Raw genomic sequence first — 17,843 nt, 5'->3', positions numbered from 1 at the left:
CATACCTTTAGCAGATCTGGCGGTATGGGTGTACTGGGGTCCCGAACTCCCGCTGGCAGGTTAAAGGAGGCATTCCTGAGAGCGGGATTCTGAAGAGCATTGGCAAGGCTCGGTGAGACAGGCTTCCGTGGGTCAATGATAATTGTGCCATCTGGCAGCGTGTACGATGCCGATTTTAGGTAAGGATTCTGAAGTGCTGCCGCAAGGTTAGGGGATTTAGGTTTTTTTGGGTCAATGATGATGGTACCATCAGGCAGTGAATACGATGCTTCACGTAGAGCAGGGTTTTTAAGGGCCTTAGCAAGGTTTGGGGAGACAGGTTGCTGTATGCAAAGAGGTTAACGGTTATCAAAGGCATAAACGATGTGTATTCAAAACAAGTTTTATATCAACAGTTACTTGGTTTTTAGGATCTATAATTGTGCCATCGGGTAGAGTGTACGTAGCAGTCCTGAGATCCTGATTCTGTAGAGCTCTGGCAAGGTTAGGAGATTGGGGAATTCGCGGGTCCTGTGTAGTGAAGAAAGGAAAGAGACACACTACATTTTGAGAACCACACAAAATCTTTTGCTGTCCAATAAAATAGTACTCTTCATTTGATGGCAAATTAGCCTATTCAGATTTTTTGCTTTTGTTTTGGTGCAAATAAACAGTGGTGGAATGTAATGAAGTAAAAGTACTTTGTCACTGTTCTTAAGTACATTTTTATGTATATGTACTTTACTAATGTACAAATATGAAGTGTTACTATTTACTTTTAACTCACCACATTTTACAGCATGTATTTGTACTTCTTACTCCACTACTTTTCAAATTGTCACCCGTGTTACACATTGCTTTTGTTTGTTTGTTTTTATTGTGAATTGATAGTTTTATTTTCATGCCTCTTGCACAACCGATAAGCCCCGTGCAACTATACAGTAATTGAGCACTACAAGTAGCAACACTAGTACTCGCAATATTAGGCAAGTGAACAAGATATTGACCAATAAAAACCAACAGTGAAAGCAGCGCGCCTTCAGGTGGGTGCTGCACACTTTTGTACACTTGGTGGGGGCTTGCACTTGATAGTTGCTTGCAATCCACCATTAAGCTAAGTTATGCGGTTTTTGAGCTAGTTAAGCATATATACATACAGTGTATATATATATGTATATAATATATATATATATATATATATATATATATATATATATATATATACATACAGTACATATATATGCATACAGTATATACAGTGCCTTGCTAAAGTATTCGGCCCCCTTGAATCTTGCAACCTTTCACCACATTTCAGGCTTCAAACATAAAGATATGAAATTTAATTTTTTTGTCAAGAATCAACAACAAGTGGGACACAATCGTGAAGTGGAACAACATTTATTGGATAATTTAAACTTTTTTAACAAATAAAAAACTGAAAAGTGGGGCGTGCAATATTATTCGGCCCCTTTACTTTCAGTGCAGCAAACTCACTCCAGAAGTTCAGTGAGGATCTCTGAATGATCCAATGTTGTCCTAAATGACCGATGATGATAAATAGAATCCCCCTGTGTGTAATCAAGTCTTCGTAATCAATGCACCTGCTCTGTGATAGTCTCAGGGTTCTGTTTAAAGTGCAGAGAGCATTATGAAAACCAAGGAACAAACCAGGCAGGTCCGAGATACTGTTATGGAGAAGTTTAAAGCCGGATTTGGATACAAAAAGATTTCCCAAGCTTTAAACATCTCAAGGAGCACTGTGCAAGCCATCATATTGAAATGGAAGGAGCATCAGACCACTGCAAATCTACCAAGACCCGGCCGTCCTTCCAAACTTTCTTCTCAAACAAGGAGAAAACTGATCAGAGATGCAGCCAAGAGGCCCATGATCACTCTGGATGAACTGCAGAGATCTACAGCTGAGGTGGGAGCGTCTGTCCATAGGACAACAATCAGTCGTACACTGCACAAATCTGGCCTTTATGGAAGAGTGGCAAGAAGAAAGCCATTTCTCAAAGATATCCATAAAAAGTCTCGTTTAAAGTTTGCCACAAGCCACCTGGGAGACACACCAAACATGTGGAAGAAGGTGCTCTGGTCAGATGAAACCAAAATTGAACTTTTTGGCCACAATGCAAAACGATATGTTTGGCGTAAAAGCAACACAGCTCATCACCCTGAACACACCATCCCCACTGTCAAACATGGTGGTGGCAGCATCATGGTTTGGGCCTGCTTTTCTTCAGCAGGGACAGGGAAGATGGTTAAAATTGACGGGAAGATGGATGCAGCCAAATACAGGAACATTCTGGAAGAAAACCTGTTGGTATCTGCATAAGACCTGAGACTGGGACGGAGATTTATCTTCCAACAGGACAATGATCCAAAACATAAAGCCAAATCTACAATGGAATGGTTAAAAAATAAACGTATCCAGGAGTTAGAATGGCCAAGTCAAAGTCCAGACCTGAATCCAATCGAGAATCTGTGGAAAGAGCTGAAGACTGCTGTTCACAAACACTCTCCATCCAACCTCACTGAGCTCGAGCTGTTTTGCAAGGAAGAATGGGCAAGAATGTCAGTCTCTCGATGTGCAAAACTGATAGAAACATACCCCAAGCGACTTGCAGCTGTAATTGGAGCAAAAGGTGGCGCTACAAAGTATTAACGCAAGGGGGCCGAATAATATTGCACGCCCCACTTTTCAGTTTTTTATTTGTTAAAAAAGTTTAAATTATCCAATAAATGTTGTTCCACTTGTTGTTGATTCTTGACAAAAAATTAAAATTTTATATCTTTATGTTTGAAGCCTGAAATGTGGCGAAAGGTTGCAAGGTTCAAGGGGGCCGAATACTTTTGCAAGGCACTGTACAGTGGGGAGAACAAGTATTTGATCCACTGCCGATTTTGCTGGTTTTCCCACTTGCAAGCCATGTAGAGGACTGTAATTTGTATAATAAGTTCTCTTCAACTGTGAGAGACGGAATCTAATACAAAAATCCAGAAAATCACATTGTATAATTTTTAAATAATAAATTTGTATTTAACTGCATGAAATAAGTATTTGATACATTACCAACTAGTAAATATTTTGGCTCTTAGTTCTTTTTTAAGAACCCCTCCTATTCTCCACTCATTACCGGAAGTAACTGCACCTGTTTGAACTTGTTACCTGTATAAATGACACCTGTTCACATGCTCAAACAAACAAACTCCAACCTCTCCACAATGGCTAAGACCAAAGAGCTGTGTAAGGATATCAGGGATAAAATAATAGACCTGCACAAGGCTGGGATGGGCTACAGGAAAATAAGCAAGCAGCTTGGTGAGAAGGTAACAACTGTTGGAGCGATTATTAGAAAATGGAAGAAGTTCAAGTTGACGGTCAATCTGCCTCGTTTTGGGGCTCCATGCAAGATCTCACCTCGTGGGGCATCACTGATCATGAGGAAGGTGAGGGATCAGCCCAGAACTACACGGCAGGACCTGGTCAATGACCTGAAGAGAGCTGGAACCACAGTCACGAAGAAAACCATCGGAAACACATTATGCCGTCATGGATTAAAATCCTACAGAGCACGCAAGGTCCCGCTGCTGAGGCCAGTGCATGTCAAAAGACACGTCTGAAGTTTGCCACTGACCATCTGGATGATCCAGAGGAGCAATGGGAGAAGGTCATGTGGTCGGATGAGACCGAAATTGTACTTTTTGGTCTAAACTCGGCTCGTCGTGTTTGGAGGAAAAAGAAGGATGAGTACAACCCCAAGAACACCATCCCAACCGTGAAACATGGAGGAGGAAACATCTTTTTTTGGGGCTGCTTCTCTGCCAAGGGTACTGGACGACTGCACCGTATTGAGGGGAGGATGGATGGGGCTATGTATCGCCAGATCTTGGCTGACATCCTCCTTCCTTCAGTGAGATCCCTGAAGATGGGTCGTGGCTGGGTCTTCCAGCATGACAATGACCCAAAGCACACAGCCAAGGCAACTAAAGAGTGACTCCGTAAGAAGCATCTTAAGGTCCTGGAGTGGCCTAGCCAGTCACCAGAACTGAACCCGATAGAAAATCTATGGAGGGAGCTGAAAGTCCGTGTTGCCCGGCAGCAGCCCCGAAACCTGAAGGCTCTGGAGAAGATCTGCATGGAGGAGTGGGCCAAAATCCCTTCTGCAGTGTGTGCAAACCTTGTCAAGGACTACAGGAAATGTTTGGTATCTGTAATAGCAAACAAAGGTTTCTGTACCAAATATTAAGTTAGATTTTTGTGATGTATCAAATACTTATTTCATGCAATTAAAAGCAAATTTATTATTTAAAAATCATACAACGTGATTTTCTGTTTTTTTCGGCAGTGTATCAAATACTTGTTCTCCCCACTGTATGTGTGTGTGTGTGTGTGTGTATGTATATATATATGTACACACACACTGTATATACATACTGTATCTATATATATAATGTATATACATAGTGTATAAATATACTGTATATTACATATTACATTTTTGCATCGGGAGAAAATACTTTTACTTTTTCTTGTAAAGTAAATTTTAAAGCAAGTACTTTTGTACTTTTACTTGATTATTTTTTGAATACTTGTACTTCTACTTCAGTGATTTTTTTGCCCCTGTATCTGTACTTTTACTTAAATAAAAAAAGTGAGCACTTCATCTACTACTGCAAATAAGCATAATAAATGTACAATTAAGCTTCGAAGAACAAAGTGCACATTGTCACAGTAAAAGGAAGACAATTTATGAGACCCCTGACATCTATGATTTATATAGATCACAATGTTTCATTTTTCCAAGGGAAATGCTGTCAAATCCTTTGCAGAATCAGTTATGTATGGAAATGGTAGAGACCAGTTTGAATATTTGGCAAATGTACAGGATTTATAAGACTTGACTAAGGAAAAAGACCAATGATTTATCTAATGGTATTTAATAATAGTAATGGATGGAGTGTTATTTTATGTCATTAACATCATTAGAGGAGGAATACGGTGTGTCAATAAAAGCCCAAAAATGTAATACATGAGAAATATCCAGCATTAGGGTAAGTATACTTCAGATACATTTATAGCTTTAATACCCACCCTTATAATTGATCCATCAGGCAAAACGTATGATGCTCCCCTGATTTGCTGGTTTTGCATGGCTTGACCAAGATGTGGTGAAGAACGTGGATTAGCATGAGGTGATACCAAGGTTCCGTCTGGCAGCCGGTACGATGCCTGCATTAGTTGTGGATTTTGTATGGCACTTGCCAGCATTGGCGAAGAAGGTGACTGAGGTGCGTAGGGTGATCTAAATTGAAACGTAGTCTGATAAGATGCTTGACGGAGATTTGGGTTCTGCTGCAGTGCGCTATGAAGTTTGGGGCTGACGGGTGCGTAAGGGTTATGTCGTTGCATCATTGGGGATCTTAAAGACGCGACGTTCTGAAAGTCGGAGCGGTTCTGCAAAGCATCATAGAGCAGGGGTGCTGGACCAGGCTCCGATATGTAATCATACCCAGTAACATATGTCTGTCCATATGGAGAGTGGAACTGAGGAGTAGGATAAGAAGCTACACCCCTGAGTGCCTGACCGTGTCTCATGGCCCCGGACAGTACTGGAGACAAATTCCCAGATGGGGCGTATGGAGACTGAGGTCTTTGAAGGGGAGACACATAGGAGGCACCTCTCACTGCCTGGTTTTGCAGCGCTCTGGAAACCATCGGGGATGAAGGAGCCATAGGCTGGTCATAAGGAGATAATGATGTTGATAGAGGAGAAGCATAGGACGCATCTCTCAGCACCTGGTTTTGCAGTGCTCTAGACACCATTGGAGAGGAAGGGGCTATTGGCTGCTTGTATGGAGATAGTGGACTTTGCAGAGGAGAAATATAGGATGCATCTCTAACTGCCTGATTTTGTAGGGCTCTGGACACCATAGGAGAGGAATGCGCTATAGACTGCCTGTTCAGAGACAGTGGATGCTGCAGAGTAGAACTGTAAGATGCATCTCTCACAGCTTGATTCTCCAGCGCTCCAGGTAATAGTGGAGTAGAAGGGATCCCGGGTGTCTCTTGAGGAGTCAGTGGTGAAATGTAGGTGGCATCTCGAAGGGCTTGATTTTGCATTGCAGCAGGAAGCAAAGGGGATAAAGGAGGATCTGTATATTGGGCTGCCATTCCGTCTATGCCAACACCTGGGACGACTGGAGAACCGAAAGGGGAAGTTAAAGGGGCCTGTCTGATAGCTTGATTTTGCAAGGCGCTAGATAGTATTGGTGAGGCAGGGGTAGCAATTGGATCGGTGAAAGGATCCACATAAGGAGGGGGCAAAAGGGGGGGAGACATACTAGAATGTTGTATGTAGAGACGTGGTGATACGGGTTGTGACATGTGCTTGATTGAGGGTGAAGTGGGAGGCATCCTCCTAAAAGAATTTTGAGCCACAAGTGGACGCCCACGGGCCATGGGACGCCGTGGAAAATGGCCAGACTCCCGCCTCCCAATTGGGGTACGGTGTATCATGTGAGGTGACTGAAAAGGAGAAGAATGATGAGAGGAGTCTATAGTAAGAACAGAAGATCTATTGCTTCTTATAGAAGCGGTACGAAATGGACGGACATTCTGGGTGGGTGGGGGTGCTGGACGCCCTCTGAGGCCCATAGGTGAGGGTCTGACAGTTCCTAAAGGTACATTTCCCCCCATCCTGGGTCTGGTTAGGGGTGTGGGATCCCTGAGGAGCCGAGTTGAGCGACGAGAGAGAGTGGGCGACGACTGCCGAGGGCCTTTTGGGGATAAACTCCGGCGAGATTGAGTGGGAGATTGTCTTGGACTGAGTTGAGGAGAGAGAGCAGGAGAAACAGGATTTGGAGAGGGTTGAGCAGTCAACCTTCTCCCACCAAATGGATTGCCGGCAGGAGGGGGTGATGCTGACATACTTCGCATTCTCATGGAGGCCCGTGGTGAAGAAGTAGGAGAGCGCTGTATCACTGAGGTCCTTGGTGAAGGTGGAGGACTTCGCTGAATCATGGAGGCATGGGGGGAATAAGATGGAGAGGGTACCCTTGCAAGAGGAGGCTGAGATTGGGACATCCTTGGACGAGCCTGGGGTGAGGGGAGAGGCGAAATTTGCTGTGAAAAAACAGAGTGGGGTCTTTGGGCATTTATGATACTATTCCTCGTGACTGGATGTGGGGAGGGAACTTGTCTCTGTGCCAGCATTGGTGACGGTACCACTGAGGCCATGGGATCGGGGTGAAATGGTACTTGAGGGGAGGGGATCATGACAGAGCGTCGGGAAGGACTTGGAGATGCTGGCATGCGGCGGGTAGGCTGGGGTGACATGCCAGCTTGCTTGATAATCATTGCAGTTGGCGTAGGGATTGAGGGAAGACCGTAACCCTGGTGAGTTGACATCTGCTGCTGCAACATTATCTGCTCTTCTGGCGGTATAATTGCTTGAGGTAGAATCATTTGTGGCAACATCCCTGTTTGCTGTGATATTGCACCTTGCTCCTCTGGTGACATCATTGATTGTGGAATAATAATTGGAGCAGACATTCCTTGCTGTGGCAGCATCCCCTGCTGTGGAAACATACCTTGCTGTGGGGTTAACATGTGTTGTGGGGACATGACCTGGGGCGGTAGCATACTTTGCTCCATTAACATTTGCTGCTGTGGTGACATAGCTGGCAATTGCTGCTGGTAAGACAGCATTTGCTCTTGTGGAGATATCATTTGCTGTTGTAACATCATGCCTGTTGAATGACCTGGCGCAAGAGGTATCTGGTCTTCATACTGAATATCAGACATGTCTTCAAATTCTGGATCAGGTGGAAGGTTAGGTGGAGGAGGAAGTGGAACTTCAAGGCGCTCTTTTCCAAAAAGGCGCACTTGAGGTCTGGGAACTCGGAATGTCTCAGCACCCTGAAGCCCACCAGTATCATCCACATAACTATCTATATGGTCTACGTACTGGTCTCCATACAGACCCTGTATGCCCATTGCTTGCCCTTCAGAGACCTGGTGGCCAAGTGGTGGAAAACCAACCATCTGTTGAGCGTAGTCTTGGTGTGGTACACTCATAATATCATGGTAGTTTGGTAGAGCGTCACCTTGCAATTCCAGAGCTGCTGCATTGCCATTATTGAAATATGCTTGCCTACTGTCATAGTAATCGGCTTGCCCACTGCCATAAGTAATAGCTTGCCCATCATAATGAATCTGAGCCTGATGGAGCCCATACATTTGATCCTCACCTACTGGCACATAGGGATCTAGACCCACTTCATCATGCATTGGCATTGCTTGTTGTTGGTAGCCATAAAATGCTGGTTCGTGGTTGTCGTAGTACCCTTGGACAATCCCGTTCGGGTCATAGTAGGCCCCTGTAGACTCGTCATAAGTACCTTGTGCATAATATTCCAAATTGGGGTCATAGATTCCTTCATCTTCATAGTACCCTAAATCCTGGTAGTCTGTCCCTGCTGCATCGTCATAGTAACCATATGGATCTATGCCTCCATAACCCACCTCATCACCATAGCCATTTTCGAAGGGCCCATAACCATTATTTTGATCATATGCATGATGGTCTTCCCACTGCTCATAGCCATGATTGTGGTAGCCGTGGAGGCGGCGTCGGCGGCTGTGCCCATTGTGCCCCTCCCAGTTCTGCTGCTCAGCATGCCCTAGCATCTTTTTGAACACAAAACGATTGTTCAGCCATTTAGCGGCTGCAGCGACTCGACCCAGCACTGTACTTCTGCCTTTGAACCCGCCAGTGGAGCCATTTTTCTTTCCGAATAAACCCTTGAAGAAGCCAGTCTTCTTCTCAGATGAGTTACCGCCCAGGCGCAACAACATGTAGGTGGGCTTCTTCCCATCTTTTGCTGCCTTTTCCTTGGCTTCCTTCTTTTTCTTCTTGCTGGCCTTGAACCTCATCATGAAGCGAGATGTGTTCTTTAACATGGACTTGCGGCGCTTCTTCTTAGCCAGTCGGTTCCGTCTCTTGCCTAGGCCAAGAAACAAGCGTGACGTGCTTTTGAGTTTCTTCCTGCTGTTTCTCCGCCGCTTGAAACCGGAAAACTTCATAAACATGCGGGACATGTTCTTTAAGCCTTTTTTGGGGATTTCACGAATAGGGTGCGAAACGTCCTCCTCTCTCTTTTTCCCTTTTTTCGTCTTTGGGTCAGCATCGGACCGCCCATCTCTATGACGGTGGCCATCTTTGGATTTCTTTTTAGGTTCCTCCTCTTCCTCGTCCTCTTCTTCCTCCTCCTCGTCCTCATCTTCATCTGAGTCTTCAACGCCTCTCCTCCGTCTTCCTTTTGGCACTGCCCCACGACCACCTCGCCCCCGACCCCTCCGGTCATCTTCCTCCTCTTCTTCTTCACTAAACTCCTCATCCTCTTCTTCATCATCTAGGAGTTCGTTCTCATCCTCCTCTTCCTCCTCCTCCTCCTCCGATTCCACTTTCTTTCCCTTTCCTTTGTCTTTCCTTTTTTTATCATCCTTTCCACCCTTCTTATCATCTTTTCCTTTACGATCATCCTTCCCTTTCTTGTCATCCTTCCCTGCTTTCTTATCATCTTTCCCTCCCTTTTTGTCATCTTTCACTCCTTTCTTGTCATCCTTCCCTGCTTTCTTGTCCTCCTTACCGCCTTTCTTGTCATCCTTCCCTTTCTTTTCTTCCTCTTTCTTTTTCTCGGGTTCAGGTTTGCCGCCCTTTTTTTTGTCGTCCTTCTTGGGATCTTTCTTGCCAGGCATTTTGCCACGAGTTAGCTAGCAGTTCACCACCATCAACCCCCCAAATACTGAAAGAGATTTAAACACAAACATTGGCTTGACTTTTAGTATGAAAAATGAGAGCTGATATGTTCAGAAGAGAGAAACAAAATGCGACGGAGTCTGACCTTTAAGAGAGTTTAGATATGCCTGGATGGATTTGTGCTGTGTGAGGGCACGTCCGCCTTGCCAGAGCTCTACACTGTCTGAATCTGGTCCCCATGAAGCCTCCTGAAAAGAAGTGGATATAAGGATGGTTATTAAGTGTTTCAAAACCCTCCAAAATTAATTTTTAAAAAAGAAGCCATCAAAATGTGATGTTGAGCTTGTCCAGCTTTCACAAAATACGTTGGATAAAGTCTGGAATAATATGGGTGGTGGTAATGGAACACCTCACAACTTGCAAAGATTTGCACAATTTTCTCCCATGGCATATCCTCCAAAAGACCTGTTTCAAAAAAAGCACCATTCAGAAGAGGGTAGTCAGGGGTCCCCATCCACTGGGCCGTGCACCGGTACCGGTTTGTGGCGCATTTCCTACCGGGCCGCACATAAATAATATTTTATTAACGACAGCATTCTGGCCGAATTAACTTTGGCCTGTGCCCCTGCTTAACACATCAATATCCATGTCTACTCTCGATATAATACTACAGAAAAGATTATAATGTTGTAATAGAAGCCCATTGATTGGATTGCAAGCAGTACATCTTGTTTTGTATATATAATATATCTATGTGCGCTTGTCCTTCATAATAACGTATGATTAGGTCGCGGACGCAGCACATTTGTTCCCCCACATGAGCGAAAATGACTGGAAAACAGACGTCTCTGGAGTGATTTTTTTACGGCAAAAAAGAGTACCTGACGAGCCAGAGGATGAGTCTACAACCTCGAAGACCCACGAACTGCAAAAGAGTGGATTCGTGACCCGTTTGTGAATAAACTGAGTGATTCGAGCATGTCTGTGCAACAGGAGGATCAGCTTGTAGAGATCGCAAATGACGGCGACCTTAAACGTACATTTGAGACAATTAAAGTCATTCCGGAATATCCTGACAGCGCTACAAGAACACTGAAAACCTTGCTACACTTTCCAACATCGCATCTTTGTGAAGCGGGCTTCTTAATTAATGCTTAACGACACGGCGAAGGCGTTAGCGGTGTGCTGTTAACACGGCAGAATGGGTCAGAGGAGAACTTTTCTACATTTCCATCCACGATCAAACGTAAGTTAATATTCCTTTCTTTAAAGAAAGTTTGTAGTGTTTACTTTGGAATCGCTGCATTCGCGGCCATTTTTAATGTTACGCGCATGCGCAGAACCGCATAGTTGCAGTTTTTGATGGGTTGCAAAATTTGTCAAAACACCGGTCCGTGAAAAAAAAGACCCAAATCACACCGGTCCGTGGTGCAAAAAAGGTTGGGGACCCCTCAGGGTGATGGTTTGAGCATTTGCTCATTTACATGAAAAAGGCTTGCCCCTCAAAAATTTCGTGATCATTGTGGTACCCACTTTATAAATAATATTCAAGTGATATTTTGACCTAAAGTTCTCATGGATATGTTGTTAAGACACTTACGAACTGATTTCAGTTGTGCAATAAATGAATAAATGATAATAATAATTCAATTCCAAGCTATTAGGGCTAATCATGACCTCGGAAATGCTGTCCTTCTTTGTTAATTTAGCTGTGTTTAGCTCTCTCAAGACCTTGGATAAGTAACAATACATGCCTTCAATCGGTATCTTTAGCTAATGGTAAAGAAAAAAACAATAGCAAAAAAAATTGAATCAAACCTTTCTTTCAGACTGATCTACTGGCCTTGTTTGTTACTTTCACTAAAGTCTCTTATCACAGCTGATACAGTAGATACTGTATTCTCATACAGAATATATATGATATCAGGTCAGTAGCCTCTTGTAAATAACAATCTGGCAACCCAACCACCCCACCATCACGCCCCCCCCCCCCCCCCCCCACACACACACCGACAATAACCAATTACAGTCAAGCAACTAGTACATTAAACTGAAACGTTGACATCACCAGAATCTTGGCCGTATTCCAATGGTTTCTTCCTCTGCAGGCAGCTATGAGATAGAATATAAAGAAAAAGTCTTCAGGTTACACTTTTCTTCTACCCCACACCATCTCCATCCGTTGATGGCACGTTCCACTCACTCAACCCTTGCTCTGTGTACAACTGTTTGCAGTATGCCTTTGGCAGGGGTTTCTTGTGGCCGCTGGCATAAGGAGTCTTAATTTGTCATCCTGCTCTACAGGTGAAACCCGAGAGTGCCGGGTACCGGCAGAGGGGGCGGGGCATAAATAATACAAAAGGTTGACAGAGACGACGAGGGCGGCAAAGAGAAAGGATGAGATGGGGGATGCTACACATATATCACAAAGGAGATACTAGGTTTTCCTCAGTGGACATCAACTCATTATGCCATGTCTTAAATCTTTAGAATTGTACCATTAAAATAACAAGACAAAAAAAATAAAACAAAAACGTATTTTACAGGTGTCTTATTACCATGTAGGTTACCTTTAACAAAAAAGCCCAAGGATCAAGAATTAAAGGTAACCCTCTGTTTTTCGTTTTGAAGAAATAAGCTTAAATCACCCATCTTCCTCCTCACTGTGGGACCAACACCAAATATGGTTTTTGGTACCATAACAACTAAGGTTGAAACTGCTTGTCAAGTCTAAAAAAAGAGCAAATTGTGAATGTATCAGAGCCCCTATTAAACCGGAAAAACATTGATTGTTTTCACTGGTGAAGGCAGTACTTCATTGCACCTGGCTATACCACCTACCTCATCTCAATGATAGAAATCCTGTCTAATAAAAACGGTCTGGTAACTACATTAAGGAACCATGATAAAATGATAAATCTTGATGGTGTCTTTGTGTGTCAAGTAAGAGCTAAGTCCATCCGTCCTTCAATTTTCCATAATACAGGGTGTTCCAAAAATGTTTGACCCCATTTCGTAGGCCAATAATTTTGACAATTTTCGTTGGAATGACTTCAAATTTTCACAGCTTGTGTAGAAATGTTTCAAGTTTTTATGTGTACGTTTGGCATTTCTATCTTTTCAGTTTGAGAAATGCCGTTCCCTTCAAAAGAAAAGGCATTTCCGACCTTTCTCTGTGTGATTTTTTTCCTCTGGGGTTATGTGAAAGGACTAGTCTTCGTACCTCATCTTCCAGCAGCTAACATTGAAGAACTGAAACAGAGAATTACAGCTGCACTGGAAAATGTTACCGAAGACATGCTACAGTGAGTTTGGCACGAGCTCGAATACCGACTCGACGTGTGCAGAGTCACTGGCGGCCCTCATATTGAACATTTATGAAAATCTGTCATAGAACCAACAAATATTTGTAGTCTTCTTTGTAAATTTAACCAATAAAACTCATGACGTTCAATATAAAGTGTGTTTAGTTTCATTAAGATCCATCAAGTAGTTTCCGGGATATGGGCATTTAGAATGGGATCAACCATTTTGGAACACCCTGTATAACTTTCCTCTAGAGTTGACACGCAGCCAGCTTCCACCCAGTTGCACGAAGATTCAGAGACACACCCACGCATGACGTGTTCTCGTCAGGTATCGGTATCAGGGCGAACGACTCAGTCCGAGACAAGGGCCCCTGAGAAGGATCAGTGTCAGGGCTGTGATTATGAGTGCCATCAACCAAATTATTCCCCTGAGCTCGGATTGCCAGATCTGTCCCGCCAAGTGTTGGGTTGCCAGATAGTGATCTTTTGCTCCATGAAGCGTAAGGCTATCTGATCATTACCAAGTGGCAAAGAGCACACGCGGGCAGGCATCCAGTTTTATGTGCTTTTCTTTTGGCCCTTTTTTAAAAAAAAAAATCTGTAATTGTTCACACTGCCTTTGAACATGAATAAAAGTATCCAATCAGTCTGGAAGCGAGGCCGAACTCAGGCAAGTGGTCTTCCAACTGGAACTTGGGGTGTGGGGTGCACAACAGAAAAGCACACAGATGAGAGTTCATCAGGCATTCACACACAAACGCACACACACCAACACGTAGACACACACGCACGCACACACTGCTGCTATCTAGTGGTTTAGCAATACACCTGCAAGCAGTATTCAGGTACCTCTCAACAGGGCTGCGAAGGACAGCTGAACTGAATACATGAATTTTGCCTGTCCTGTCCTATATAGTACATAACACATGTACAAATGCATCATAGCAATGGTATTGAAGAAGGGCAAGCATGCCAAATCTTCTTGACTTTTAAAACCAACCTGCAGTAAATACTCTGGACAGCATGATGAACTGTCCATATGTGTGAAACTGAGCATGAATAGGTGGCAGAGAACTAGTTGTGTGTGCAGGTGTGCCTTGCCTCCTGCTCAAAATTAGCTGGGATAGGCTCAGCTCCCCTGTAACTTTGTGAGCAGTACAAAAGATGAATGAATAACTTTACTAATAATTACTCTGATAAATTGATCAATCCATTTTCTATTTCAATTACTTCCTTAGACCCATTGTAGTTATAGCCATCAGTCATAGTCAAAACACATTTGTAGCAGGCGAAATAGTGTGCCAAAAGTTACAGTTGTGGAGTACATTACTTGGTTCGTCACGTAATGTTTTATTTTTTATTTTTTATTTTTTTATTATTATATCATTAAGAATAAAAAAAAAGCAAAACAAACTGCTTATCAATTGTGTGTACAGACAGATTTAAATACGTCTAAATTACACATATCCTTTCTTTTTACTAAATGGTCAAATCAGCAGATTGTCTTCATTTTAGTTTTCAGTTGGAACTACCAGAATTTTATATTGGGAAAAATGGTATTGCTTTGGCGACTTTGAAGAGCCTGAGGCTGTCTAATTAAGCTGTTTCCAATCTGTCGCCAGTGGCCATGGTTGCATGGTTTCAAGCCCATTGAAGTTTACCTTTGAATCATGATGAAATCCTTTGCACACAAGGTGGAAAAGCGATTTTCCAACAACTGCCCTGTAAGACATTATTTCCTCACGTGAAGTTTTCGAGAATCAAGATTTTACTGGAACCACAGACACGCACGCACATTTTAAGTTTGAAAAGTAAGCTACAGCAAAATAGAGAGAAGATGGTAACTGCTGCTCTCCATTTTGAATCATGCGTATACACATAGTTTAAACATGTTAAATGTTCCCAATTTACTGTTAGTGTAAACTTAGCCAAAATGCTTTTTGAAAAACATGTTTTTCCCTGGTTTTCAACAAAAAACAACAAAATACTTTTTGAACTATCCAGTCTATTTTAACATTTGTGTGCGGCCCTGGGTGACTAGGTGCCCTAGGCAATGTGTAGCTAGGAGCCCCTACCCCTTAAAAAATAGCTATAAAGTTGTTCCCCCCCCCCCCCCCCCTTTTTTTTTCTTTTTTTCTTTCTTTTCTTTCTTTTTTTTATTTTTTTTTTTTTTAATATTTTGCCAAAACACTGTAGAAGCTATTATTTCTAAATATAACTGAATAGCAAATTATCCCAATAGGACTTGTTGCATTTTGCTCATACAGTAACACAAGCACATTCGTATCATTTTCTTGGACAAATAGCTATGGAATTCTCAACACTGTTTGCCCCTTGGACTTCATGACCATTTGGTAGCGCCATAGAGTAAATGAACCATCATAAATCTTTGAAACAGTTGGATGCAAAGCTTCTATGCTTCAAGAAGCTTCATTTGGCCATCACTGCTCAATGTAATCTTTCACTTCCCTTGGGAGGGACAGACAACCTCTGCTGCCACCTGCTGTCAAGACTGTCGTCGTACAACATGCCTCCCAGCATGCACTGCAGCACTGCAGATGTAAATAACATTTAAACTTCATGTTCTATGCTAATTATTTATTTAGTTAATGTTTCAGTTACAGTTACAGTATTTAATTAATTGCTAGCTATGCTATTTAGTTTATTGTTATGTGATAATTATAGTTTCGTTTTGAAACAGTGAGTGTGAATGACTTTTGATTTTATCACCTGCCATAATTTGTCCTTTTTTGTGAAGTAGATCTGCTCACATACTGTCAGTTTGGACTGTTCCTCCCTGCCTCATATGTACAACAAAATAGCAGGTGCCTAAAACAATCCAGGCAATGGCAAATATTTTTTTATATGTAGCCTATTTAAACGTACTTGATATGTTAGAAAATGTGTGAAATTATTTTCTGGGTATTTTTCCCCCCCAAAGCAAATAGGCACCCCTGCTGCTAGATGTGCCCTAGGCAACTGCCTAGCTCACCCATGCCCAGGCCCTGTATAAGGCAATTATAAAAGAATCAACAGATTTGACAAACTTATAAGGTTATTCGTTATGATATACACTTGGCAGATGCTGAGATGTACTGTGTTTATGAAGGAGTATATGTTTTGTGTGGGAAGTTAATAATTGCCCGTTCATAATACATAGAATCCCTTGTGTGTAGCAATTCATCTTTTATGTGTCGTTTCTAAAAGAAGTACAAGATGAATTGTGGTAAGTTTTTGCGGGTCATACAGTGACGACAAACATGTGGCCTTGACTTGGGCATAGACTTGGGCTTAAACCAGGGTTGTCCAAATTGGTCTTCAAGGACCGCTGTGGGCCACGTTTTTTTTCCTACCAAATGAGCACAGACAGTTTAACCAATGAAGCTTCTGCTAAAATAAGCAAACCCTGACTGCAATCTACTGATTACACCTGTAAAACACCAGTTTAGGGAAAAGCTGTTGTCTTGTTTTGTTGGAATGAAATCCAGAACCCTCTGCGGCCCTTTGTGGAATAGTTTGGACACCCCTGGTTTAAGATGACAAGCTGCAGCACGCTAAAGGCTGTGACAATGAGTGCACATACTCTCTACTGGCTAACTCATAACCTACAGGCAAATATAAGTCTGTGATTAATCGGGCCTGAAAAATAAAAAAACGGGCTCTGGGGATCAATAAATACTGTTCAATGCGACATATACCAAGTTTCAAGACAAAAAAAATAATGGAGGAGTAGGACTTCAAAGTTAGTGTCCAAAAGAACAAGAAGAACAACAACTACTTGAGTGGTGATTTGACAGGCTGAGTTCAGAAAAAACTACAATACTAATCAATAACAACATGTTTGCATTGGTTGGTAAGCTACTGTATCAGGTGTTAACAGTACAGGGAAATTCATACCATTGGGAAAAAAATTGTTGGAAAAAAAAAAAAAAATGATGATGTACAGTAATATTGATGTTAGAATATTGATATCCTTTATCATTGCAGGACAGTGTAAACAATAAGATATCGTACTTGCACCATCTACTTTCATTCATACTATTAAACAAACAGAGTAAGTTTAGTTTTTTATGTCATGTTATAATAATGAATTTGACAAGAAACGTAGAAAAGGTCTTGGGAAACCCCTTTGTTGCTCACCATTTTGCCAGCGTCACTGGAGTTCCCTTGCCACGTGACACTCACCAAGTCTCAGCAGTGCCGCCAAAGACTGCGGAAGAGCGGGAAGGAGATTGGAAAACAATTCTTCTGTTTCGCTCACACTTCAGTGATGCAGATATCTCCAACTCCACAACTTCTTTTGTATAGCTGGAGAATGAACCTTCGAAACCGGCCAGAAGTGGAGCAAATGAGGCAGAGAGAGAAAGATACTCCACCGAGGCCTCGCCACAGGATGAATTTTTAACGACTGCCCATTCTTTGCTGGCAAGCACTGGGAGCTTGAATTCCACACATACACTTGCACCAGAATGACTGGACGCCGCAGGTGGCCTGTGATGTCAATATATTCGTAGTGTTCCATATGGTGTTAAGTGTTTAAACTTGGATGTATTGTTCATCATGAGTAAATTGGATACATCCTCATAGTATACTCTAGTTATTTTAATGTAATTTAACCAGATTCTATGAAATCTATTTTTAAGTAATTAATGCAATCTAATCTGATTTTGTAAATCGTTGGTGTAGCCTTTACTCATGTCAGTTACAGTTGACTTTAAGCCAATTTGCCCATCCATCGTTAATTACGTTAACGTTATTTACAAATAAGCAACAAAACGGATCCATTCAA

At 42.4% G+C, this 17,843-nt stretch overlaps 1 protein-coding gene and 1 long non-coding RNA gene across 3 annotated transcripts in view; both read right to left on the bottom strand.

The window, feature by feature from the left end:
- Nucleotides 1-6,842, bottom strand: part of myo15ab (myosin XVAb) — an 83,248-nt gene extending 76,406 nt beyond the window's left edge. Inside the window, exons 1-3 of the mRNA XM_057844729.1 lie at nucleotides 5,078-6,842; nucleotides 400-510; nucleotides 6-323 (exon numbers count right to left, since the gene is read on the bottom strand). Coding sequence (XP_057700712.1) covers nucleotides 6-323; nucleotides 400-510; nucleotides 5,078-6,682 — 2,034 coding nt within the window. The 5' untranslated portion in view covers nucleotides 6,683-6,842. The remainder of the gene's footprint in view (nucleotides 1-5; nucleotides 324-399; nucleotides 511-5,077) is intronic.
- Nucleotides 6,843-9,505: 2,663 nt separating this feature from the next.
- Nucleotides 9,506-17,331, bottom strand: LOC130919976 (uncharacterized). Of its 2 annotated transcripts, none has more exons than XR_009064059.1 (3): nucleotides 17,195-17,331; nucleotides 9,892-9,994; nucleotides 9,506-9,792 (listed from the first exon to the last, which is right to left on the bottom strand). It is a non-coding gene; the product is annotated as an uncharacterized LOC130919976 (long non-coding RNA). The 2 variants fall into 2 exon arrangements; XR_009064060.1 differs by lacking the exon at nucleotides 17,195-17,331 and adding an exon at nucleotides 11,815-11,962.
- Nucleotides 17,332-17,843: the final 512 nt, after the last annotated feature.

The sequence above is a fragment of the Corythoichthys intestinalis genome, chromosome 8, assembly GCF_030265065.1.
Source record: "Corythoichthys intestinalis isolate RoL2023-P3 chromosome 8, ASM3026506v1, whole genome shotgun sequence".
NCBI classification, from domain to species: Eukaryota; Metazoa; Chordata; class Actinopteri; order Syngnathiformes; family Syngnathidae; genus Corythoichthys; species Corythoichthys intestinalis.
This window is presented reverse-complemented; position numbering and strand designations above follow the sequence as displayed.